Source organism: Cryptomeria japonica, chromosome 5 (genome assembly GCF_030272615.1).
Source record: "Cryptomeria japonica chromosome 5, Sugi_1.0, whole genome shotgun sequence".
NCBI lineage: Eukaryota > Viridiplantae > Streptophyta > Pinopsida > Cupressales > Cupressaceae > Cryptomeria > Cryptomeria japonica.
Genome location: NC_081409.1, coordinates 557,052,624 through 557,080,447, shown reverse-complemented (window position 1 = coordinate 557,080,447; position 27,824 = coordinate 557,052,624). Strand labels below are relative to the sequence as shown.

Genomic DNA, 27,824 nt, shown 5'->3' with positions numbered 1-27,824 from the left:
TCAAAATAATTGCACTAAAAACAATAGCCATTAAATGATGAGTGCCTTTGAGCATTAGGTTACCGAACCAAAGGTCTGTTTAAAACAAGTCTAGGATTCCAAACTTTGTTTGAATCTCCAGGTTTCTTCTCAACTTCCATTTTTTCTTTCCTTTTACTTTTGTCATTTTGTTTTGAACATTCACTGAAAAAGCCTAATCCTTCCTTATCCTTGTGAAATTTTTGTATGGATAAAAGTTTGTCCAATAATGCACTCCTTTCACTGACTTTGCTCTTGACTTCAGCTTCAATAATTCTTGTTTCAGCTTCCCATTTTCTTTAGACTTTAGATTGATTGTATCCTTCAAGCTTTCTTCAATCTGCAACTTCAAGTTCACAATAGTCTCATTCACTTGCTTCAACTCCTTGTTAACTTCTCGATGCCTTGCTTTGAACTTCCAGATTTGATCTCTCAGCGTTTTCACACATTAATTTGCTACCTTAACATTCTCTTTTAAGTCTTCATTCTCATATCCCACACTCTCAAGATTTTCAAGGGTTGTCTTCAATTCTTCATCCAAATAATATTCTCCATCCATATCCATAGGAGCCATCTTTTCAAATCAAGATCTCCCTCGAGCGGTTAAGCTAGCAATAAGGGACCAAGCTCTGATACCAATTGTTGAACATACTGAAATATTGAGAGAGGGGGGGGGTGGTGAATCAATATTTCCAAAAATAAAGCATTGATAATCTAAAACATGATTTGATCTTAGATATCCTTAGCAAGAAATGGAGTATGCAATGAAAATGAAATGCACAACATACACAACCATAATAGAGACACTAGATTTTTATACGTGGAAAACCCAAATGGGAAAAATCACAAAGAGGGTTAGCTCTCAAGATAATATAACTAGTTATATGGGATTACAAAACAGGTTCGCTATCAGAGGGCTTATTGCCCAGATTACGACTCACTACCGGAAAGGCTCATTGCCAAAAAATAAAGAAATGAACTGAGAAAATTGCATCTAAATATGCATGGGATCAATTCTTGTTAAGCTCAAACAACACATCAATTGTTTGCAATAGATTCAATTAAGAAACTCTGCAAATCACTTCGTTATCCGCCTGCTCCAAAATACTGACACTAAATCTGTCTTTCTTCTTTTCTCAGCATCAACTTCCTCGCTTTATTACTTACTACCTCACTCTTCACTTCATCGCAATTCATCTCTCTTCCTTTTCTCATATCTCTCAAGCATAATGCGATCATATATATATATATATATATATATATATATATATATATATATATATATATATATATATATATATATCAAGTCGGCTTCAATAACATTTTCCCAAATGTATTTCAATGGTCAAATCACACGCTACAATCTCCGGCGCAAAACAACAACATAACCCTTCAAGGTTGGCCTAACCCGGAATAATCATATCCTCAAATTTCCACAATAACACGCTACCAGAGCACAAAGAACACGATCCAACTCAACATTACGAGGTTAAAGACATGAATGACAAATCATCAAAGGATTATCATCAGAAATTAAGAAATCGGAGCACGTAGAACTACTCAACACTGCATAACCAAATTCACTTATGGAGGACAACATCTGGAGCATGACTTCTGGAGCTCCAAAACCACGAATACAACAATCTCAAACAATGACAACAATCATATCGGAATTGCACTACCATATCTGCATCAAGACACAAATGTGGAGGACTACACTTCTAAAATAAGCCAATTGATTACTATTAGACTGCATGAACGACTGAACCATGAAACCAATTGCCATAACAAACACCAAATCTCTCATATCAAGATAAATGTATCCTCATATTGACAATACATATTTCTTGAGCAATAAACAACTAGGATTTGCTATCATACATACCTATCTTCCACTGTTCTGCATCATATCATATACATATCTATCTTCCATTGTTCTGCATCACATCCAGACTAATCTAGATCACCAGGTTTGGCATCAATGACAACTAAGACAAGTATTTCTAACAGACCCCAGAGAGACACATGTTGTTGCGAAAAGAATTTTCAGATACTTGAAAGGAACAAAAGACTATGGTTTATTGTAGCTTAAAAGGTCTAATTTCACTCTAATTGCCTATATAGATGCAGATTGGGTTGGTTGTGTGTGTGACAAGAAAAGTACTAGTGGAGGTACATTTTTCCTTGGACCTTGGTTGGTTGATTGGTCAAGCAAGAAATAGGATTCAGTATCTCTATCAATTGTTGACGCTAAGTATATTGTTGTTGCTACTTGCTATACTCAGGTATTATGGATGAAACAAACTTTGAAGGGTATGTAATATTGTTTGATGAACCTATTTCTATCTTTTGTGACAATACTAGTGCAATAAATATTTATAAGAATCCGATACTACATTCAAGAACGAAACACATTTCAATTCGGTACCACTTCTTGAGGGAGAAAGTTTTGGAGAATGAAGTGAAACTTGATTATGTGCCTACAAAGGAACAAATTGTTGATATATTTACTAAAGCTCTTGCTAAAGATACTTTTGAATATCTTCGGGATAAATTGGGGGTTATTATCCCTCCTTTTTTGAATTAAATGCATATAGAGATGCATTAGTCCAGTGAATTTTATGAATACTACTATTATGGACTAATGATTTAATGCTACCTCTTAGGGGGAGCTTGGTGCAGTTGTAAGTTTTTGAAGAGTTGAACAGCTGAGCTAATAGTTTTTGTATCTGAGCCTTTGTTCTTGATATTAAAGTGGGAGAGAATGCGAAATGGACTGGTTTCTTGATTCTGGTATGAGAGTTGTTGTTGTTGTTGTTGTTGATGTGTTGCCATCAATGACAAATGGGGAGATTGTTGCAAGGTTGATCAGAGTGAGCTATTTATGTGTTGCCATTGTCGTCAACATACTTTGGTTGTCATTAGTGATTGATTGGTATAAGTGAAGTTGATTTCTCTACGTAGTTGTGCTGAGTGATTTGCTTTGCAGATCTTCTATATTGTATACCTATTCTTGTGGTTTGGATATGTTGTTAAGCTATGTTTGGAGATATTATATTCTATATTTGGTGCTCCTGATTGCTATGATAAGGAAGTTGTGTTTACCAGTATGTTTGACAATGTTTTTGTATGAAATGCATGCTCTGCATTTCTCCACGTTATGGTTTCAGGTGTTGCAATTTTGGAGTTAAGTTGATAATGTCCTTAGCTTCATTCTATTCAATTGGCACATGTTCTTGGGCTTTAGAATCATGATTTTCAGGTTCGACGGTGTTTTACTCTAAGTTTGGCCAACCTCGGGTGTTTGCACTTCATATTATTGCTCTGAAGATTATGGATCATTGTATAACGTGTTTGATGATTATTTTGGTCCTAATTAAGATATGTTGTGGTCCACTTTACATTCTTTTCCACCACGGAAATGTTTAGTGCCGACCTAATTTGAATTCTGTTCAATTAGTTGCTTAGCCAACCTTGGAAGAATTTGCATATGTGAGGATGATATATATAGTGATGCTTGGATATTGTGGATGTGTGAATATAGATGGGAGAAAGAAAGTGAAATGTGATGAAGGTGTATGAAAAAGGATCTATCTTCTTGACAGTTTGATAGTTGATGTTGAGTTGGTGAAAAGTGTTGAGTTGTGTGAAAATTCATGTGTTAGCTACTAGAAGCAATGAGCCGGAGGTATCTACAGATCTTGCAATTACAGAAGTACATCTGTGTTGGATTCTTTCTCTTTTATTCTTCTTCATTTAGGTAGTGAGCCCTTTGATAGTGAGTCTTCTTTTTTTTTCTCGGGCAGTGAGCCCTCTGACAATGAATCTTTCTTTGTAAAAATCATCTCAACCTTTGTCACCCTAATAGGTGTTCATATCTTGAGAATAGCTTCTATGTGGTTTTTCCCCCAACAAGGTTTTCTACGTAAAATTTGGTGTCTCATTGTGTATGGTGTGTTTGATGTTTGATGTTCATATCTTTATGTAGATAATGTGTTAAAGTCAAATTGTTGCAGATTTGATTTGGGATATTGATTTAAGATTTTATACAACTGATTCACTCCCCATCCCCCCTTCTCAGTTGTCTTGTGCATAGGTATATTCAACAGGGATAGCCAATAATATCTGGTGGTGTCATGATATGTATAAGTGCTTGTTGCAAGTTATTCTCGTAAGTGCAGTTGGATATTATAAATTGGCTTGGGTGGTAGGTGCAAGGCTCTAGCTACTATTTTATTATGATTTATATTTATCCATGAAGGGTCAATCATCAAAAGACTCCTTAAGGCAAGGACCAAATCTTAGACCACCAACTCAAAGGGATTTTTAATTGTAATAATGTAGTTCATCTATAACTTGTTAAGGCTATTTTAGGTGAGGAGGGTTTGGTTCATAATGGTCATTTTAGTACATGGATATGATTCTAGTAGATTTAAGTGGAAATTATAATAGGTAGTAGAGAATGTAGATATCAAGGAGTGCATAATGGAGGTACTGGTGTAGGTTAAGGGTAGTGAGGAAGTAAAGGATCAATATTTTTTTTAGCCTATGTATGTGTCAAGCAAGTGAAGATGGCATCCCCCTATTTCGGTGTTGGAAGCTTCATTAATACAATTGTAAGGGGATGCGCATGAATTGAGAGTATATAACAAGATTTCAGAGTCCTATTAGGACCCAAGAATGACAATGAAGCATATGGTGGTGTCTTCTCATAATGTCACTTTGGAGTTGATCAATGGTTGCATAATGCCATTATTGTAGAATGGTCGTTAACTAGGATTTTGATGCAGGAGCATCCCTGGTTCTTGGCAATCTTGCATCAACCAAAAACATTTCCTTTTCAGTTTGTTCCCTATTTTGCAATTTAGCATTTCTTTCTGCATTTTCTTGCATTTGCTCATCGGATCTTGCAGAGCTAAATTTTGCTTGTGGACGTGATTATTTTCCTTATCCTAAGTCCACGAGACGTTTGGATCTTTTTCCGGCAAGTTATCGATTCTGGTATCTGGGACAGTTTTCTGGCTTAGAACACCGGAACTGCTTGGACCTATTTTGCCTTTGGCAAATCTTGCAGATCGTTTCCATAGCTTGCAGGGCTTCAATTCGATGTTTCCAACGTTCCTTGGCATGTGACCGACCTTCCCTTTGGTCAGCACTTCATCCTTTGGATTTTTCGAAGGATTTTCTTTGGCGAAGGCCAACCTGGTGGTTTTACATGTTTCATTTTGATTCATCGGTGTTTGTCCATCTTGGGCCAACACGGATCATCCTGGAGCATATAAATCAATGTAATCTAGCATGTAGTAGGTGGTAGGGGGAACATAGAAGATCTATCTAGAGATTAAGAGGTCTGAAGTTGACTGATACTATAATAGAGCATGTATGTATCAGGCCAGTGAGCCGAATCTTGCAGCTCGCATGTTGTAATCAATTTTCATGATATAATTCATTCAGTTCTGCATTGCCTCCATCATCTTGTCTTGTTTCCATTGTGTTTTACTCCTACTACACGGTCCTGACTGATCTCCTTGAGGTCCCTCCTAATTGTGACTACACTAGATTGCCAAGCATATAGAGACTATTATAGGTGTGTTGTCAGCTACTAGGGTGTTTTTGCCCATGTTTGAAGTCCTACTGATTTGTAGGAATGGGGTTCATTTAAGTGTGTTTCAAAGTCTTGGGAGTAGTAATGCTCATGAGCATTTGTAGTGTTTATGTTCATTTATGTTGCTATATGGTGTTGTAGATGTTTATATTGGTTCTCTTACTCTTCTTTACTCATATCTTTTAAGGTATTGTATCCCTAATTGTATACTCTTACGTCAAGATATTTAGCTTATGTTATAATTTATTTATATCAATAGCTTAAGGTGATATAGTTGCGCATTTGTAATACTATGTAGGCATGTGACTGTTAGCTTTTCTATATTGTACTTCTTGATTATGTAGTTTTTGTTCAATTGTCTGGGAGGGGCTGCTACATATATAGATTCTCAAAAGTATATTTTAAAAATGCTTAAAATCTCCCACAAATTATTAATTGGTAAGATTTTTTTTTGTGAGTAAAGTATCTAGTTAAACTATTTGATTTTGTTATATTAAGGTTTAACAAAATGGACTTAAACTATTTAATCCTATATTTACGATGAAGCCTACTATAACAAACACAAACAAATATCAATTCTAGAAGCCCCACTCAACCAACTAGATGGAGTATGGATTCTTTAGGGGTTACCACCTAAACCTACAACTCAACTCAACAAGAGCTAAGGGTAAGGTCCCATGGAGGGGGGCTTCCTAAATAAATTCAATGGTGTTGATGAGACTTTTTAGGAATATTTTAAACTCGATGACCCCATGAATTTAGTATGCAGATCAACTTAGAAGGTTAAGCTTCGAAATTTCAGGAAGTCGGTGGTCTCGTGGCCATACATAGGTAAAAAAGACTTCATTTTCCCTCTAATTTTTGCATTTTCCCTCTAAAATTTTGTTTTGGCAAAAATATAAACTTTTAGATGTTTGACAAGTGGCAAATTAAATTCCTAAGCTGGTGGGGCAATTTCTAGCCCCACCCCATTTGCACTTGCTTAAATATGCAGATCTAAAATGTAGGGGCTTCTATTTTTCTAGAGAAGATTCCAAATAATCCTGGGACCTTACCCTAACTATGGCTAACATGGACCAAATTTTGTTTATGATAGTGATAGCAACTTGAGTTGGGTTTTGGAGAGAAATGTTGCTTATGGAAAACAAGAATATCATATTAGTTTTTTTACTCTAAAAGTTCCATGCTTCAATATCAATGGAAGTGTTGTGTTTATATTTTGTTTAACTTCTACAACATTTTGGCACCGTGCCTTGATTTTATAGGTTATGCAATGATTCACATTCAGAAGTTATCATTGTTAACTTCTTCTAGGCCCTAAATTTACAACCATTTTACTGATTTTAAAAATCATATAACAATTGTTCCCAACCATAATGAAGTAGGCCATGTTAGGTTTATATCATTCTCAATATAAAATGTTAAGGTGATTTTTAAGGTTGCAATTAAGCCCTCATGATCAACGTGCAAAAACTAAGCTTTGTCATTCCATTAACATTCATCGTACTAGAAGATGTAATTTCCCTACTTTGAAATATAATTTAATTATAAATAATAATAATAATAAAATTAAAATACAAAAGAATAAATATATATATATATATTAAATTAAAATATAAAAGAATATAATTAAATATAATTAAAATTTGATTAAAGTTAATGATGGTTAAAAGGCATGAAATGGTAAGTTGTGACTTTCTCAAACGTTGGATATAAAAGGGAGAAGAGAACCTCATTTGGAGGGGGGGGAATTTAGAAAATTAGAAGTGCAGATCCGATTGTGGAAGGTTGTGTCCCTTTCAAATGGCAGAAAGAATGAAGACTTGCACTATTTCAAAGGGTGCTAATGGTGAAAGGGTGTGTCTCTTGCCAAATGACATACATGATGAAGAGGCGTGACCTCTCCCTCACAATGAGAGATATAAAGGGAAGGAATCAAAATCATCTAGTGGCATCACCATGGATTAGATGAGATCCGAACTGTTATTAAGTTGCAGGCAATAGCATCCTTCTTCTTGGTGGTATGCATGGGGATGTGCTTAATATATGAGATCCGAACTGTTATTAAGTTGCAGGCAATATGCAAAATTAATAGTAATATTAATGAGTAAGTGCAAGAAGTTGAGTCCACTTAGTGTCTAAGTCTTACACTTAAAAAAAAATGACAAATTGCGCGAAGCGCATGGGAAACAGAACATGATCTCATTTCTTTCTTTCTTTTTATTTTTTTAATTTAATAAAAATAACCTGTATATACATGAAATATAACATTTCCTATATTAAAAGTATAAGTCACATTTCCCTTTGTCTTTTTCCTTTCTTATAATTTAAGTTATATTTCATGTATATATTGGTAGGATGTTTGAGAGTGGTTTCAGATCTCTATGAGTTATAATGGAAATTCTAGATTTTAGAAGATCTGATAAATTTTCAGACTTAGTCAAATTTAAGTAATCAGTAATTCAACATTTTCTAGCTCTCTTTATCTCAATCTTTTTATCTTCCTTGATCTCTAGACTCATCTCTCTCCATATCTATATTGGCAAAATGTTTGAAAGTGGTTTCAAATCTCTAGGAGTTATAATGCAAATTCTAGATTTTAGAAGATCTTATAAATTTTTCAGATAGTCAAATTTTAGTAATCAACAAGCTCCTATCAACAATTTCTAGCTCTCTTTATCTTCCTTTTAAGCTCTAGACTCATCTCTCTCCATAGCACTCTTCCTCTATCCCCTCTCTACCTCCATATCTCACTCTTTTCTCTCTCTATCCCGAAATCTAGACCTATCTCTCTAACTCTCTACTCTATGTCTCCTCTCTCTCTACACACCTCCCCTCACTCCCTACCTACCTCTATTTCTATACATATATAACTCTCTCTCTCTCTCTCTCTCTCTCTCTCTCTCTCTCTCTCTCTCTCTACATACATCTCTCTCCCACTCAAGATCTCTCTCTCTCTCCATCTCTACCTCTCCACCCCTCCCTCCTTCCCTCTATACTTTTATCTCTCTCTCTCTCTCTCTCTCTCTCTCTCTCTCTCTCTCTCTCTCTCTCTCTCTCTCACACACACACACACATCCTTAACTCTTTACTCTCTCTCTCTCTCTCTCTCTCTCTCTCTCTCTCTCTCTCTCTCTCACACACACACACACACACACACACATCCTTAACTCTTTACTCTCTATCTCATCTCTCTTTACACATCCCCTCACTCCCTACCTACCTCTATTTCTCTACATATACCTATCTCTCCCTCCATACCTTTCTTGAGCCCTCCCTGCCTCTCTCTCTCTCTCTCTCTCTCTCTCTCTCTCTCTCTCTCTCTCTCTCTCTCTCTCTCTGTCTCTCTCACACACACACACACACACACACACATCCTTAACTCTTTACTCTCTATCTCATCTCTCTTTACACATCCCCTCACTCCCTACCTACCTCTATTTCTCTACATATACCTATCTCTCCCTCCATACCTTTCTTGAGCCCCCTCTCTCTCTCTCTCTCTCTCTCTCTCTCTCTCTCTCTCTCTCTCTCTCTCTCTCTCTCTCTCTCTCTCTCTCTATCCCCTATCTCTTGAAATCTAGAACTATGTCTCTACCTCTCTCTCACATCCTTAACTCTCTACTATTTATCTCCTCTCTACACACCTCCCATCACCCCCTACCTACCCACTCAAGATCTCTCTCTCTCCATCTCTACCTCTCCACCCCTCCCTCCATCCCTCTATACTCTCTCTCTCTCTCTCTCTCTCTCTCTCTCTCTCTCTCTCTCTCTCTCTCTCTCTCTCTCTCTCTCTCACACACACACACACATCCTTAACTCTTTACTCTCTATCTCATCTCTCTTTACACATCCCCTCACCCCCTACCTACCTCTATTTCTCTACATATACCTATCTCTCCCTCCATACCTTTCTTGAGCCCTCTCTCTCTCTCTCTCTCTCTCTCTCTCTCTCTCTCTCTCTCTCTCTCTCTCTCTCTCTCTCTCTCTCTCTCTCTCTCTCTCTCTCTCTCTCTACTTTTATCTCTCTCTATCCCCTATCTCTTGAAATCTAGAACTATGTCTCTACCTCTCTCTCACATCCTTAACTCTCTACTATTTATCTCCTCTCTACACACCTCCCATCACCCCCTACCTACCTATATTTCTCTATATATACCTCTCTATCTCTCTCTAATTGTGCCTTCTCTATCTCCCTACCAACTTATCTTTCTCTACATATGTCATAATAGGTCCTAGTAAGGTATATAAAATCATAAAAGGTCCTCTTAAGGGGTCTTATGACATGATAGGAACTATTATGACATAATAGGTCCTATTATGTCATCATAGATCCTATTATGTGATAATCAGACCTATTATGTCATAATAGGTCCTATCATGACATAATGCCCCTTAACGGGTCCTACTAAGGGGTATAATGTCATAATACGTCCTCTTAAGGGATCTTATGACATAATAGGTCCATTATGACATAATAGGATATATTATGTCATCATGGGTCCTGTTATGTGATAATTGATCCTATTATGACATAATACCCCTTAACGAGTCCTACTAAGGGTTATAATGTCATAATTCTTAAGGGGTCTTATGATATAATAGGACCTATTATGGCATAATAGGTCCTATTATGGACATATTATGACCTATTATGTCATAATAGGTTCTCTTATGTCATCATAGGTCCTATTATGACATAATACCCCTTAACAGGTCCTACTAAGGGGTATAATGTCATAATAAGTCCTCTTAAGGGGTCTTATGACATAATAGGACCTATTATGACATGATAGGTCCTCTTAACCTAGGTCTTCTATGACATAATAAGACCTATTATATCATAAGCGGTCCTATTATGACATTATACCATATAATACCCCTTAACAAGTCCTACTAAGGGGTATAATGTCATAATAGGTCCTCTTAAGGGGTCTTATGACAAAATAGGACCTATTATAATATAATAGGTCCTCTTAAGGGGTCTTATGTCATAGTAGTCAAGTACTAAGGGGTCGTATGTTATAATAGGTTATTTTAAGGCTCGTCTTATGTCATTATAGGTTCTATTGTGTGATCTATGTGATAATAGGTCTCATTAGGTCATAATGCCCCTAAGCGGACCTATTATGACATAATACCCCTTAACAGGTCCTACCAAGGGGTATAATGTCATAATAGGTCCTACTAAGGGTCCGTCTTATGTAATAGGATGTCTTAAGGGGCCCAGGATGTACTAAGGGGTCATATGATTTGTCTTAATAGGTCCAAGATGTACTAAGGGGTCCTAGGTGTCTTAAGAGGTTAATAGATGTCCTAGGATGTACTAAGGGGTCGCATGAGTCTTAATAGCTCCTAGGATGTACCAAGGGGTCGTATGATGTCTTAAGAGGTCCTAGGATGTACTAAGGGATCTTAGGTGTCTTAAGGGGTCAAAATATGTCCTAGCATGTACTAAGGGGTCCTATAATGTCTTAATAGGTCCTACGTGTCTTAAGGGGCCATGGGTGTCTTAAGAGGTCCTAAGATGCACTAAGGGGTCCTAGGATAACATTTCAACATCTAGCTATACATGTATAGCATTTATACATAACATTGAAAACATCTAGAATGTATACATAACATTTAAACATATCAGAAAGAAATTTAAATATTTAAACATCTAACTAAGTAGGTAGGGAGAGAGATAGAGAGGTATATAGAGAGAAATAGAGGTAGAGGAGGGAGTGAGGGGAGGTGCAGAGAGAGAGAGAGAGAGAGAGAGAGTTAAGGATGTGAGAGAGAGGTGGAGAGATAGATCTAGATTTTGGGAGAGAGAGGATTGAGATAGAGAGAGGTAAAGAGGGATAGAGGAAGAGTAATATGGAGAGAGATAGGTCTAGAGCTTGAGGGAGATAAAAAAAAAAGTGATATAGAGAGAGCGAGAAAATGCTAATAGGAGCCTGTTGATTGCTGAAATTTGACTAAGTCTGAAAATTTATAAGATCTTCTAAAATTTAGAATTTGCATTATAACTCCTAGAGATTTGAAACCACTCTCAAACATCCTGCCAATAAGTTATATATACATGAAATATAACATTTAAGTATAAGAAAGGAAAAAGACAAAGGGAAATGTGACTTATACTTAAATGTTTTTTATTAATAAAGCAGTGAGAACAAGGACACTGACCCTTTACATAGCAAAACTATTAAAAATCATAGTGCAGAAACATCACTATAACAACAATTAACAACAACTATCAGCAAAAAGGAACCAAGTCTTAAGAAATCAGAAACAACAGCAGAAAATAAAAAACAAACTACAGGGGTGCCTTGCACACCCCAGTGGCATCCATAGCACGGTTCCATTCATTGGACAGGAACTTGTAGAGGTCCCTAGCCTCCTGCTTGTCCTCCTCGGTGTCCGCAAAATGTTCCCTCAATAGAGAGAGGGTGATCGCGGAGCTATGTAAAACCTGCACATGGAATTTGTTAAGGCCCACCATTTGGGCTTCCCAAGCCTCCATCTTGTTCTTGAGCCGATTGACATCCTCCTTGATAGTCTAAAGATCAAGCACAGGGCCGAGGTTTTCAATTCTCTGCATGATGTCCAGCACATCCGTGCTCAGCTTTTTCATTTGTTGGAGAGTAGGGACCTCCTGGGGGTTCTCAGCGGCCATGACATCCATAGTTTCTTCGGTCTCTTTGGGCACACCACCAGCAAGGGAGTTATCACTATCATTAACCAGGCCCATCAAAGGGATAGAATGCATCACCTGATCAATCATTTTTAATCCCGGGTCCAAATTACCAGATTCTAGGGCTTTGCTATCAGAGATTTCCACGCCCATAAGACCCTCAGTGCCCGTGTTCATAGGGGTCGTATCCTTAACATCAATGGGGTCCTGGGTTTGTATTTCGGAGATACTCATGTCAACGACACCAACAGTGGTCAGAACCATGGGGTCCCCAGTCGCATTCACATCCACAACATCCCCATCAAGGCCCCCCATAGTGGTATTAGGGCCCTCTTCCTCCTTGTTCCCAATGGGGTCCTCCTCAGAGTCCAGATTCTCGATCACTGGGGTCTTCTTTTTGCAGCTTTTGGAAGCAAGTCTGGAGGATCTCCTTTTAACCTCATAATCAGGGGAAGGATTGTCGTTTTCAGCATCCTCGGAGGAAGAATTGTCATCAAAGACAATGCGTTTGCGTTTAGCGGGGGTTTTGCCTTTGCCCTTGGACAGGGAGCGGGAAGCACTGGGAGAGGCAGATAGAGTTAAACTAGGGGAGACCGCCGATAAGGAAACAACCGAGACATACGCAGGCAAGGACATGGTGGTCGTAGCAAAGCCCTCATGGGGATATTGGAAGAATCTAGGGAAAGCTATAGACAGGGCCGCAAGCTACTGGGGAGTCGGCATGGGAGGCTGAGAGAGCGAAATATTTCAGGGGGGGGAGGGAGGGGGGGAGGGGCGGGGGGCGCGGCAGAGAGCCTCATGGAATTTATACAACCTGTAAATGAGGCCTTGGTGGAGGAGGTAGGGGGGCTTATCCCCATGCTTGGGGTCTGTGGTGTCTTTAACAGAACTCTCTATAGAGTGCAGTAAATAAAACGACAAACAAAACAAATCATTGTTGTGGAAGTGATTGAGGAGGGGCAAATGATAGTAGTAGAATACCTTATGCCTACATTCGAGAGTGAAGTACTTCATGATCATGAGTTAGATCATGTTCCATAGGTGCTTGAGCTCCTCCTGAGCAAACCCACCTTGCAGCTTGACAGGTTCTTCGCGGTTACGGAAGAACCGTTTCAAACCTTCGTTGTTTGCAACATGGCTGGTACGCTTCCAGCGACGGCCATCAAGGGTCAGCTTCGTGGCTTGGACAATAGTCCCCTCAGAGACATCAAAGGCAATGTCACCAACCAAGACTCACCTCCCAGACCAGGAGGAGACAAAAGCAGCTGAGAGTTGCTCATCATGGCCCTTCAAGCAATCCAGAAAATCGGCAACCCCACCTTCCACACAAAAGTTCCAGACTAGGGGGTCGCTTTTAAAATCATCTGGATTATCTAGTTCATATCTAACTATGTCGCCCCCCATGTCCTCCGCCAACAGAGCTTCTTTAGTCATGAAAAAATTAGCACAGAGTAAGTTGCAGAGACCCTTCGAGAAGCAAGCCAAGAAGAGATAATGGGAAGTGAGCGAGCCCGACGGCAATAAATGAAAAATGAAGTTGGGCGCATAGGAAAAAATGAAGTCACTTTTAGAAATGATTTCCTGGTTACGAGGCATTTCTTAAGAGCCAGCAAATACGGACGGCAACCAACACGTTTCCAATCCAATTGTACCTCATCATGACTCTGCAAACCCAAGGGAATTGCCAACACACCAACACGTGTGTCGTCGCCAACTTGGCCGAACGAGTCACCACCACATCAAAAAGGATCAGAGGGATATTTCCAATATTTGAATTATGAAACGACCACCTCCAGACAACCCCGAGGGAAGAGAGGAGGGTAAGGGAAGCACTTGGCAGCCGCTCAATCATTAGTAAAGATTTTGGATTTCTCTTCCTGGAGAAGGAAGTTAACGTGGTCCGGGAGGGAATTGTGACTCCTCCAACATCTCAGACCTGAGAGATTTAGACCAATGGTTGCCATGGTGTCCGCCACACTGTTGCCTTCCCTGAAGATATGCATAATTTTGAACGAGTCAAGCCCGGAGATGAGCCTCAGGGTGTCCCTAATGGTTCCCTCAATTGTCCAATTAAGCTTATTCCGCCCTTTGACAACATCAATGATAAGCTTGGAGTCCCCCTCAATGTCCATGATCCTGATTCCCATGGAGAGGGCAATCCTGATTCCCATGGCTAAGGCCATCGCTTCAGCCAGATTAGAGGAATGCCCATTCAGGTTACCCGCATAAGCAACAACAAGGGGCCCCCAGTGGGATCTAATAACCCCTCCACCAGCAGCCAGGCCCCCAGACTTAAACTTAAATGTTATATTTCATGTATATATAGCTTACTTTTAATAAATAAATAAAACGATAACAAAAAAAAGGGATCCCGTTTTCAAATCAAAACGAGATTCCATTCTATTTTAAAACGGGATCCCGTTTGCTTTTTTTATTTTTAATTATGTAAAAGGACAAAAAGGGATCGCATATCCTAAACGAGATCCCCTTTCTAAAAATTTCAAATTTTGGCCCAATTGTTCCTTTGGATTTTGGCTTGGGAAATGGCTTGAGTGTCGACCCTTTGGCTTGGACCTAGTTTGACTTGCAAATTGAAGGCCAAATCAATCTTCATATAAAATAATGACTTAAAAAATATATCTGAACACCAAATTTTCAGAATTTTTTTAAACAATGAAAACCTATTACAGAAGAGACTGTATAGATTCCAAATATGTAATTTTTTTATAAAAATGGATCAATATTTTTATATAAAAAAAAAATTCTAATGAAAGAGGTCCATAAACTTGAAATAATAGGGTTTTTTAGTTTTTTAATAACTTTTTTGTCTTTAAGTTTTTTGAAAAAATAAATTATATGGCATCAAAATAGAGACAATTCTATACAGTTTTTTTTTTTAAATATTAAGTTTAGGTCAAATTATGCTTACCGTACACGAGGATTTTTCAAAACAATGATTATGCCTAATAAAAAATAAACAAAAAAAAAGATGCAAAAAGAAATTACAAAAAAATATTTTTATTTATAAAATAATTTCTAATGAAAGAGATCCATAAACTTGAAATAATGGGGGTTTTTAATTTTTTAGTTTTTTAATAACTGTTTTGTCTTTAAGTTTTTTGAAAAAAAAATTATATGGCATCAAACTAGAGACAATTCTATACATTTTTATTTTTTTTAAATATTAAGTTTAAGTCAAATTATGCTTGTCGTACACGAGGATTTTTCAAAACAATGATTATGCCTGATAAAAAATTAACAAAAAAAAAAGATGCAAAAATAAATTACAAAAAAATATATCCCCATCAAATGTGAGTGAGTTGGAGATTTTTTCCCAAAAGGATTCAGAAAAATACTTTCATTTAGGTCAAATTATGCTTGGCGTACACAAGCATGGTATGGTTCTAAAAAGTGACTTTTAAACTATAGGTTTTAGTAGACTTCGAGCACTATATTTTCTATTACTGGCTTTTTTCAAGATTTATTCTTTAAGTGCTTCAAATTTTAGGTCAAACAAGAGGAAATCTAAAAAACAAAGAAAACACTTTCTCTTCTTTGCCAAAAAGTGGACTCAACTTCTTGCAGGCACCCTAATATGGATTGCAATATGTATGACAGCCATACTTAATTTCATATATATTCATAATACATAAGAAATTAGTATACTTATAGTCTAAATCATGTTATTACTATCAGTATTTAAGAAGATGGGAATGAGATGTTCCAAAGGGGCAATCTAAATCCAAGCAATAGTTTAAGTCCCAAGATAGGGTGGGTATCAGGGACCCATAAGCCTTGAGGGTATAGACCCAAGATAGGTAAGGGCTTGGTCCTGTAAACTTTGAGGGAACCTATTGTATTTGGTCTCTAAGCGCTTTGGTAACATAAATAGACCCTTCTCCCTTAAAATTGAAGTAGTAGTAGAGTCTGATATCTATATTAAGAACTATGAATAATGAAATAAATCATCTAATGAGGAAAATAAATAAGCACTTGTTAATGACGAATAAATTGAAGAATATCAATGACTGGCTTCATGGTTAGTCTCTCAATCAATTTTCGTATCTTGAAATAGATTAATTATGTTAATCAGGTAGGGGACATCACAAAAGGTTGTGATACATTTGACGCATAAGATTTATGGCAGTAAAGCGTCTTGATTATTGATGTCTTCTAGCCTTAAGGCTTACATTATATCCAAGGATGAATAGTTGGTTCAAGGTGATGCAGAATTTATAAGAGCCAAAAATAGACAGGTATGGTGTAGATGCTTTCCAATACAACTTGGCCAAGGGGATTAAGTGTTGGGTAGGTCCAGAGAAACGAGAATCGCCCAAAATCGCCGAGTTTGGGCAATTTTGAGTCTAGTCATGCTCGCCGATTCTAGTGGGCTCGGACTCGGACTTGGACGAGTTTGGGTCAAAAAATCGCCCAAAATAGCACTCACCCAAAATCACCGACTTTGGTGAGTCTCGAATGCCAAACTCAACCGACGACATGTAACTTTAAATTAGAAAAAAACACAACTTCTAATATGTTTTGAATTGATTTTTTTTTGTTTATATTATGCTTTGAGCCTAAAAGTGAACTTCATTTCATTCATTTGGCAAAATAGGAGGAGAAAGGTGAGTTGTGAGGAGAAACAATAGAAAAATAACAACCGACGCTTGTATAAAATAATAAGTCTTTTGCCCCAACTTGGGGGCGTGCCCCCAAACCCCTGTCGTAAAATAAGGGGGGAAATTGTGCTGATAAAAGTAGGGAAATTTTAACCTTCGAGTCTGATTAGGCTCCAATTCCATATAACAACATATACTTTCATTTGGTGCATCAAGAGTTGGAAAGGAAGAGTTTGCATCTCATTTGATCATATGATGACATGGATTTTTTATTCTATGAGTTTTGTAATATTGTATGCATTTGACAATATTTATATATCTATGTTTGTTATTTCCTTTAGCTACAATTTGCGTTTATGCTTATGTGATTGATGTATACTTGTGAATGTAATCAAATTAGCTTCTATTTGATGATGTTATTGTGTCTTTAAGGTGTATTTAATAAAGGGTGTGTGAAACAAGTTTTAAATATTTAAAAATCACTAAATTTCTTGAGTTTTTCACTTTGCCAAGTCCAGCCGAGTCTGAGCCGAGTTTTGACTCCCGAGTCTGAGTCCCGAGTCGAGTCGGCCTCGCCGAGTCCGAGTCCCGTTTCTTTGGGTAGGTCACACAAAAGGAGATCAATTATCAAGATGGTTTGGATTTCCTTTCAAAATGTTTCTACCAACATTGGCCAATGGCTAGTAGCAAGCCTATTTTTGCAACCAGGGCTAGATCAATCAATAAAATTCATAGCTACCAAAAGATGCACATGCATGCATGTGCATCTACATTCATATGCACACACATGATGGATATCTTTAAAGCATAGTTCAATGACTCTCTAAGTCCTGGTAAGTCTCGAGCCGAGTGACCCTAGCCCGCGAGTCTTAGGAATTCGGGACTCTCCAAGAACTCGCTCTAGGCAAGACTCACTAGAAACTGGTTTTTTGCCGAGTCCTGTCGAGTTTTTTGCTGAGTCCCAATTCAGGTCAGCCTTGTTGTGTCTGCGCCAAGTTCGAGTCTCGTTTCTATGCTTTAAAGAATGTCAAATACCAAAATGCTTATAATTTAAAACAAAACTAACATTTTAAAGTATTGAAATAGAATAATCATATTGATATTTGATAATCATCACCATGATGGAATTTAACAAAAAAATCATAATCACCTAGAGATGATAGACAAACTAGGAGAGGAATGTTACTATTTTAAATAAACATGGTACATGAGACCTTGGAGATGACTAAATTTCAATGCATGTACACATTGTAAGCCTTATAGTTATTATTGTTTCACTTCATTTTCTCACCTCTTTGTGATTTAATAAGGAGATTTTCTACCACCAAAAAAACTCATCACTAGTCTATTAGTGTATTTGTTTAGCTCTTTTAACTTTTTTCAACCACATATCAGCACTTGAGAAAATCCAGCATAAGTTATGTGAAATATCTAAGAAATCTCTCTTGGAAGATTTCTGATTTTCAAGGAATTCTTATAGGAGACATATAGGAGAGGCAAAGAAACTTCATCTGAAGTTTCCTAATGTCTGGAGATTTCTCCATATTTCTCCATAAGGGTATTTCAGACTGGAATTCATTTCCAGTATGTGAGACAAGTGCCAAGGGTCAAGGTACAAATGTCCCTGTAACTACGATGAAATTATTTTTTAGGAATTGTGGAAAAGTTTAAATACTATCTACTACTAGATCTCTACTTGCTGCATTACAAAATAATGTTTTCTGCTACTTAATAGGATGGGTTACAAAGATTGCAGTTTTCTTCCAAGGACAATAGCTTCAAGTTCTGAAAATGATGTCTTACTATAAGTTAATGATCCTATCAATCAATAATACTTTCTAGATAATAAATTTTGGGAGTTCTGAGAAAAGGATGTAGATCAAGCTTCATAATCTAGGTTTTGGCAGCATGGAAACAACCCTGAAAGCACAAGAACCGCATATAATAAAAACTGTCTGCAAGTATTACATCAGAAAACACATGCATATATTATAAGATTAAGTATCAGATAGATACTAGGAAGAAACTGAGAAACAGTAGTCAAAAAGTCCAGCCCAACCTGATTGCCAGCAGCTGATGAAGTTGTTTGTTCTGCTTCGTTCTCAGATTGATTCCCTTGCATTTCGAGTGGCCTTAACTTCTCATGAAGTCTCTTAGCTGCTGTAACTGCAGACATAAAGGCTTCTTTTGCCTCTTGGAACTTCATTTCTGTTTCTTTGGCTTGTGATTCAAGTAGCTCTTCGAGTTCCATGCATCTAATTGTTGTTTGGTTTATAATACTTTCTTTCACCATCAATTGTTCTTCATAAACCCTCAGCTTATTCTGATGATCAATTTCTCTTAGTAGAGCACTTTTCAATTCTAATTCAACAGCAGCCAATTTATCTTTGGAATCCATACAAACTTCAACTGAGTTCAAACACGATTCCAACTCAGATATTTGTTCTTGAGACTGATTCAGTTCTTTTTGTGGCATGTACACATTTGTTTTCACTTGTTTCACAACATCATGTGTTTGCTCACCTGGAAAAGAACTTCCTGGAAACCCTGAGGGATCTTCTTGGAGAGTAGTTATGATATGTACAACTTGATTTGTCCTTGGTTCAGCTATTCCAGATAACTTCTCATCAAATTTTGAAGTTCCTTTGATTTCATTGAGAAATATTTCAGGTTTTAGCTTAACCAGTTTTTCTTGATCCTCAAATTTACCGTGAGATGATTTGGACTGACGCTCTAGATCTTGCAACTTCTTTGACAAATGGGTGACATCTATTTCTTGTTTATCAAATGTAGCTCTTCCATCATTTAACTCATCGTCCTTCATTGCCCTCATTCTTATTTCCTTTTGTAGAAGCTCAGTTTGCATGTTAAATTTCTCTTCTGCTATTTTTACCCTGAACTCAGCAGCTGCAAGTTGTTCCTGCAATGCTTCTTCCTTTTCTCTCCAGGCTGGAACATTTGTTGTCAGATCATCTACTTTCTTACCTGACAATGTTAGATTCTGTTCAGGTTGTATAATTTTGGATCGAGAGTCATCCAGTCCACTTTTCAACTGTATTGTTTCTATCTCCATGATCTTCGGTCTTTCTTGTGCTTTCATTGTATCTCCAATCTCAATTTTAGTTTTAGCCAACTCTTCTTCAAAAGAAACAATTTTCTCTAGTTTGCCTCTATCATGTATATATGCACTATCCTTTGCCTGCAGTAGTTAGTTTTCTAGCACAGTTAAGAGTAAAGTAAGCTGCACCTTCTCCTCAACCTCTCACTCTATCCCATGTATGGAGATCCTTATTGTTCTGATGCTTGTTAGATTTCCTTTTCAATCATCTGAGACAAATAACAAAGCCCTGATTAATGTATATTTTTCTTAAACAACCATTTATAGTTCTGCTGTTTATATCAGTTCAAAATGACACTTTCTTACTATTTAAATAGAATCAATCTAGAAAAAATGAAAAATTCATCTACTACATCACATTCCAATTTTTTTCAGTCAAAAGTAATCACGTAAATAATTTTTTAGCTAAGCTAAAAACTAAATAAGAACCTCTTAAAAAAATGTGCTCCTCATTACACAAAAGGTTTATCTATGACATATTGGATCAACATCTGCATTGCATACATCTCAATCCACAGTAATGACTTTAGTTCCCTTTTTGAGGAGTGAACTGTGAAACTTTCTTGGGTGTATATATTTCCTCTTTCTTTTCTGTAGTGATAAATGTTCCTTAGATTCTCAGAGAAAATTTGAGCCTTCTCATATCCAGTGTAGTTTAGCTGTTAAAACTTGAGACAATTTTTTTTCAACTGGTATTGGTTGTCTGTAAGTTGAAGTTAATTTTAATATACAAGTAGCAAACAATTACATGACTTTTTCTTGTCCATTTATTCCAGGTCTAAATTGTGTAAGATCCCTTAAATATTGTGATAATGTTTATCTACATCTTTAGTTATCTAATTCAACTAATACAGTCATTGATTGGTTCTCTTGAGTTGAAGGTTCACAAGCTCAAAGATACTTCTAAGATCCAATTTTGCCAAAATAAAATCTGAGACAGAGTTACAGGGTGAAATGATAGAGCAGAAAGGAAGTAGAGATCATTTGAGAGATCTAGACATGCAGGAGGCTGATTTCATCATGGAAAACAATCAACAATGATCGTTTCAACTGGGGCCAAAAAGATTCTTACTATTTTGGTTGGGGCTGAAATAGTCAATATGAATCTCATATATGCCAGGAAGTGTTCCATATCACAAAAAAAAAGCAGAGCCCATCGGATCAAGATGAGCTGAAGCAGTTAAAATTCAAGTGTTTTGAGTTCCTATTACTCAGGCTTCTTTTCAAAACATCCTTGCACTTTTGTTGATAAATAAAGCCCCTTGCAAGCTTTTACTGTAATGTCCCTTCTTGGTATATTCCTGACTTTTTGCTCTAAAACAACAATCCCAACTTAAGATGAGAATTGCAATATATTCGTAAATATAATTTTGTCAAAACTGAACACATTAAATTATAATATTCAACTTAAAATTCTAAGAATAATTCAGAGGATATAACTTATCTTGATTTTCTGCAATAACTTTCCTTCAGACTGTCTTGTCGAAGATCAATGTACTCGGATTGCTAAATCAGAGCATCACTAATATTAGAATCAATACATCATAGCATATTCCTCGTAGCAAATCATATTGTAAATTTCTTAGAAACACTTGCAAATAGCCATATTAAGGTGGATCATCCTCAATATTGTCGAGAGTAAGGGGGGCCATCCTTACAACTCCCAGTCCACCTTGGCAGGGGGCCATCCTCCTTGATCAAGCCCAAGAGAACGGAAGGTGGGCCATCCATTCCACCTCTTGGCCCACAAACATGGAAGCTGGCCATCCATTCCATCTCAAGGTGGCATACTTGATAAGAGCATGAGAGGGGGGCCATCCTCCTTGATCAAGCCCAAGGGCACGGAAGGTGGGCCATCCATTCCACCTCTTGGCCCACGAACATGGAAGGCTGGCCATCCATTCCATCTCGAGGTGGCATACTTGATAAGAGCATGAGAGGGAGGCCATCCTCTCACTTCTCATGGACTTGGAAGGGGGGCCATCCTTCGTCACTTCCTTAAATTCAAATCTGATAGCTCAAGGAGTTTAGAGTATTGCTGATTGCTTGATTTCTGTTAATTGCCATTCCTTGAAGGATTGATAAGTGAATTCTTAAATGATGCTTGAATGATTTGATGCTAGAATGATTGATGCTTGAATAGTTGATGTTGGAATGATAGACATTTGTATGTTTGATTGATTGAATGAATTGATGATTTTCTGATTGATTGTTTGCTTGATTTGATACTTGATTATTACTTTTGATGGATTCATGAGTGATGATTGAGTGATTGCTGATTTAATGTATTGGTGAGAGATGATTGAGTGAGTGCTGATTTGATGTATTGGTAAGAGATGATTGATAAGTGATCCTTGAATGCTTGGAATGATTTCTCCTTTATACTTCATTGGTGAAAGGGTCACCACCCTCCATTGCTACCTTTGGAGAATAATAGATTATTTTCCTAATTGATCTCTTTTGCATGTCCTCAAATGAAATGTTCCTCCCTTTATAGCTTCCAATGTGAGGGAGAAGTCACACCTCTTCATCATTTTTGCCCTTTGCAAGAGTCACAACCTTTCACAATCACCACCCTTTGCCCTTTGAAATAAACACTTTCTTATTTTCTTCCCATTCCCTTTTATTAATCCTTCTTTGATTCATATGCTCCATTGTTTCTTCCTCCCTTGCTTGATGATCTCCTCCCAAAGAAATGATCTCCATTTTACATCTTAAGTTTGATGGAGTCACAACTCTTCATTTCATGCTTTTTGACCATTCATTTAACTTTATTATATTTAGATTTAATATTATTTATAAATTATTAAAAAAACCCATTTCAAAAAAGGGAAATTACATCTACAGACCTTAAGAACTTGTGTAGCTTGTTTCCTTTGTTAAGCTAGTTCTTAAGGAGTTAGGCACATGTAGGAGTGTGTGATTGAGCAAGTTGTAGAACTTGCTTGTAGGTGTTGGATTACTCTTGTTGTTGCCAAGCGTTCATAGAGTCCTTGTGCCAAGTTAATTGTAAAGAAATCGAGATAATAGTGGTATGAGAAGGTCTATACCTCACTCTACATAGAGTTTTTCACCCACAATGTGTTTTCTCTAGACCAAATTCTTTGTTATGCTGTCTTTGTGATGTGTTTCAGTCTTGTTCATGTTCACTGTTTCCCTCAAATGTTTTAGCACTTTTACTACTCAATTTAGGACAATAAAATTTGATTTCTTAAGAAACTTATGGTAGCAAGTTGTTAAGACTCATGTTGTTGATCTGTACAATATAATATCCATGCTACTTCTAAATCATTTCTATGGATATACGATTTGTAGTTTAGTTTGATCCACTTGTTGTTATGCCAGAGAAACATATTTTCAAGGTGGGATGTGGTAAAATTTTATTATTATTAATTCTGTTCATTATTTTAAGAGGGGTAAAAACATGGTGTTATTATCTCCATAAGTCTTTTAAATCAAATATTTTAAATTTTAAGAAAAATGGAGTTATTCTGTATTAAAATTTTAATGGGATAATATATATCATTGAAATAATTAATGTTTCAATATTTAATTTTGTTTAGTAACAAAACAATAATTTATTTATGTTGGAGGTTTTTGTTAAATGTAATCATTAAAGTTATATCAAAAGTTTAAGGAAGTCTAACATAAATAAACTAAACAAAAAAGATTGGTTGTGTGTGTGTGTTATATGTTCACGTTATAATATGGGCATGAGATTTTCAAGGTGATGTCTCAGTCAGTTTTCTTATGACATATTGCTAGTTGGCAAAAGCAACAGCGATTGCTTCCATATTTAGTGCTCCCCACAATTGTTGATCTTTTATTGGACTTGGGTAATTCAACAGCTGGTTTATTCAAATAATTGTCTACTTCTAGTTCCAATCTAGAAAATGGGGAAATCATCTCAAAGAACTTTGTCAAAAATTTTGACTAAGTTTGAAAGCAGAAATAGGCTCACAATGTACTTATGGTTTCGCTATTGAGCCAAACTATGAGGCTAGCGAGGTGAAATACATTTCCAACACAATGACACTTGATTGTATGGTGTACAAAGAAGCTAATATGTGATTGGGGCAAAATATTTACTACAACATTATGGACAGAACCCTTAAAGACTATATGCTTACATTGCCTTACAACATGCTATCTTCTCCTTATGAATGGTCCAATCAAAACTACAATAGATGCTTGCAAATTAGCTAGCAAAAATTAAATTACTTGGAAAAGGTGCCTAAGGTTGGTTTAAAAGAGATATGAATCTACTCAATTATAACTCTTTTGTGTGAATTCCTTCAATTCTCTATGTGGGCATGCTACATATCTTTTCAAACATATGTTAATTGTTGTTTGAGTAAATGCCGCTGCCAAGAATCTTGTGAACGAACATAATTGGGTGCATGGCCTAAAAAATGAGAACCTAGACATGATGAAAGTTTGAATAAATGCCCAAACCAATGAAAGACAAAGTGAGTGTGTTTAAGTGATGGATCAAGTTTGAACCCTAAAATAATTGCATTAAGTAAAGGAAAAACATTCTCTATTAGTATGGTGTCTATAAGTTCCATGATAAGGTGAATCACTGTACCTACACTTTGGGATTGCCAAACATTTCCAGTCTCAAAAGAACATTTGGGAAAGAAGCAAATATTGACACAAAGTTGTTTCCATTCAAAGAAAATTTGCAAGTGGAACTTGATGCTATTCATGATATTTTAGAGAAGCAATTAGGAAATAACACTATCATGGCACACTTACTAGGAGTGGAGAATCAGGGACACTTTCCAAAAGAATTTAGAGACACTGCATTGGAAAGGCACCCAACCTTGGAATTTGAGGATCGAAATCACTGCTGCATTGAAAATGTACACAATATTGGAGTATTTATTCTAATAGTTAGGGCTAAATAATAGTTAATTCTTTTTAATTTTAGCGAATCATTCTTCATTCTGTGGAGGCAACTAGCTGCTTGGCATAAATGTGCCTTGGAGAAACTGCTTGCATTAAATGTTGAACTTGGTTACAACATGTAAGGGAAATCACATGCTCACCTAGCACACTTGAAATCCTAGGGGCATGCTGAGATATCTAATGGGGGTAATTGGATGGTTGTTTTAATTGCCTTTGTATATCCTCTCGTTCTCGGTAACTTGAAAGCTAATGTTTAAAGATTAAAATTCGAAAATGAGCAAAAAAAGGTTGGATCCAGGAACAAGTTGACTGAGCTAAAGGTTAACTAACGTCATTTTGATGAGTGTTTGGGATCCCTGATTGCTCAACTCAAAAATTCTTTCCATCCCCATGGAGCTAATCTTGACCTGGGTTTGTCATTTAAAGATAATTTGGCAGGAGGCAAGTGAAAGCCTAAACCTGCTCAAAGATCGAGCTAAGCAAGAGTAGGCAGAGCTAAATAAGAGATGTGGGCAGAGTAGCAAGTGATCAGAGTAGCTCAATGCCTCCCAATTCTACTCTGTTTGCAGTAAAAGTAAATTTCAGGAAAAGTTCAATGCTAACAAACAACTAATTAACCAAAAGATATTTTTCTACTACTTCAACTAAAAATGCATAGAGAACAAACATGCTTGCTGACATAGATTTAAACCAAATTTGTAAACCACAAGATAATGTTTATTCTAAATTCATGTCAATCAAATAAAGAACTAATTTAAATGCAAGCTAACAAATGCATACAATGCAAGAGCAATATTTGCATACTCTTAAGAATGAAAAATCAGTCAATGAAAGAAAACAAGAGGTTGGGACTATTCAGAAAATATGGAAACTTGAAAAAAAAAATCTCTTATATCAATATTGGAACAGAAATAAAAGCAAAGAAACATGATTGAATATGTCAAAGACAAAGTAACATATGCAAGCAAATGACTGAAATCATCAAGAAACCAACAATTTGAGTATAGTAAAGACGAGGCTTAAATGTGCAAGAAAACATTCAAAAACATAATGTATAAGAAAGAACAAAAACTGGGATTGAGACAACAAGATTGTATGGCAAGAACAACAACTATATTGAGTGAAATGTAAGTAGATAGCTGACCTAGCAAACCTGCAATGACAGAACAACAAAGAGACAAGAAGATAGGTGATGGAATTTTTTCACTATTGTTGCATGCAACTTAAATAAATGATAAATGAAGACCAACAAACTTGGGAAACAGAATTAAAGATGTTTATAAGGTATTTCAAGAGTGTGAGGCAATTGCCATATGAAAGTGATGCCTGAAACTTCAATGAAATGTAAAGAAGAATGTATAATCAAGCAAACACAAACCTGAATTAACATTGTAAATATTAAGGACCAACATAACCTAAAATTAGAGGATTATGACAGAGTTTGAGATGAAGACGATGAGAGAGTCTTATGTGAACCTCCCAAATTTCTTTGATTAAACCAAAGAAACAGATAGACTAGAGAATTGTGCAAGTATTTGAAAGAAAACAATGAAAGTAACTCAACTAATTGATATAATCTATACGCAACCTATAATGATATCCATTAAACTGAGATAAACAAACTAAATACCTGACCTAAAAAGCACAAGAAGACAAAACATGGAGTTATAATGTCAATTAAGTCCTTTGACGTTATCACATACCTACCTTGGAGGAGCTCGCAACGGGATGGGGATTATTCTAAGCATCGCAAATTCTAATCTAGATGACAGGAACAAGAGATGAATGGAAGAGTGAAATCAATGAGGTGGGGGCAGGTGAAATGTTACCTCTTTGACTCCTGAGATTTCATTTGCCTGTGTGAATGACCATTGCACAACTTCCAGTTTAAGCAGACTAAAAGTTTGGTAACCATTGCTGTGCTTGTATTAGCACCTCTTTAAGTATGGAGTGGATACACAACCACACCCAGTGTAAGGCAGTGGTTTCACCACTAATGCAAGTAGACAAAAGGAAAGGATCCCAACAGGACCTCAACATTGTCAAGTAGCTAAGAGAAAGCAAACATGAGCGCAGAGGGCTAGATAAGTGCGGAATGCAGCATATCAAAGCAACGAACAAGTTTCTGAATGGAACAGACTTTTAATGTTTGGAGGACTATCAAACATCATTGGAAATAAGTGCTGTACCACAACAATTCCTAGTACTTACAGTCACTGCTAATGAGGTAATATGTTCTCAGCAACATGAAATTGTCTCACTTACAATTAGGATTAGATAATTGTCATTTAGCCTATTTGCATTTAATTTTTTTATCACAAAAGATGATATGGAATGAAAAAAACTGTTTTAAATAGGATCTTATTTTAATAAGATTGAAAATTTCATGCAATAGCATAGAAGCATGGAATAACTGTCTCTACCAAGACTTTAAAAATTCTCAATCTCTTCTGAGGATTCAAATCTAAGACTACACAACCAGAGTAATATTTCATCATATTAGTCACTAGAAAAGAAGGCCAAGAACTATGAACTCATGGAAACATTTATTTATGAGCTCAGAAGGTTTGACATGCAGAATAGGTCACATCAAAGCAGCTAAACAGAGTTATGGATGGTGTGGAGAGTGAAAACAAAACACCTCTATTATGTTTCTGAATCTAGCAATCATCACTGGATTAAGCATTGCATTGAAACAATTTTGGGTGCTTACAGTGACTCCTAATGGAATAACATGCTCTCACTAAAAGGAAATTACTTTACTTAAATTTAGGATTAGATAATTTTTATCTAGCTTATTTGCAATTAAATTAGGTGTCATGGAAGATGTTAATGTATGAAAATAATTGTTCTCCAATAGGATCTTATTTGAAT

At 36.5% G+C, this 27,824-nt stretch overlaps 1 protein-coding gene across 2 annotated transcripts in view; it reads right to left on the bottom strand.

The window, feature by feature from the left end:
* The window catches only part of LOC131063634 (uncharacterized), a 91,339-nt gene that overhangs the window by 40,457 nt on the left and 23,058 nt on the right, over positions 1 to 27,824 (bottom strand). For both annotated transcript variants that reach the window (XM_057997531.2, XM_057997524.2), the window contains exon 2: positions 18,981 to 20,248. In XM_057997531.2, the coding sequence (XP_057853514.2) occupies positions 18,981 to 20,021 (1,041 nt within the window). In that variant the 5' untranslated portion in view covers positions 20,022 to 20,248. The remainder of the gene's footprint in view (positions 1 to 18,980; positions 20,249 to 27,824) is intronic.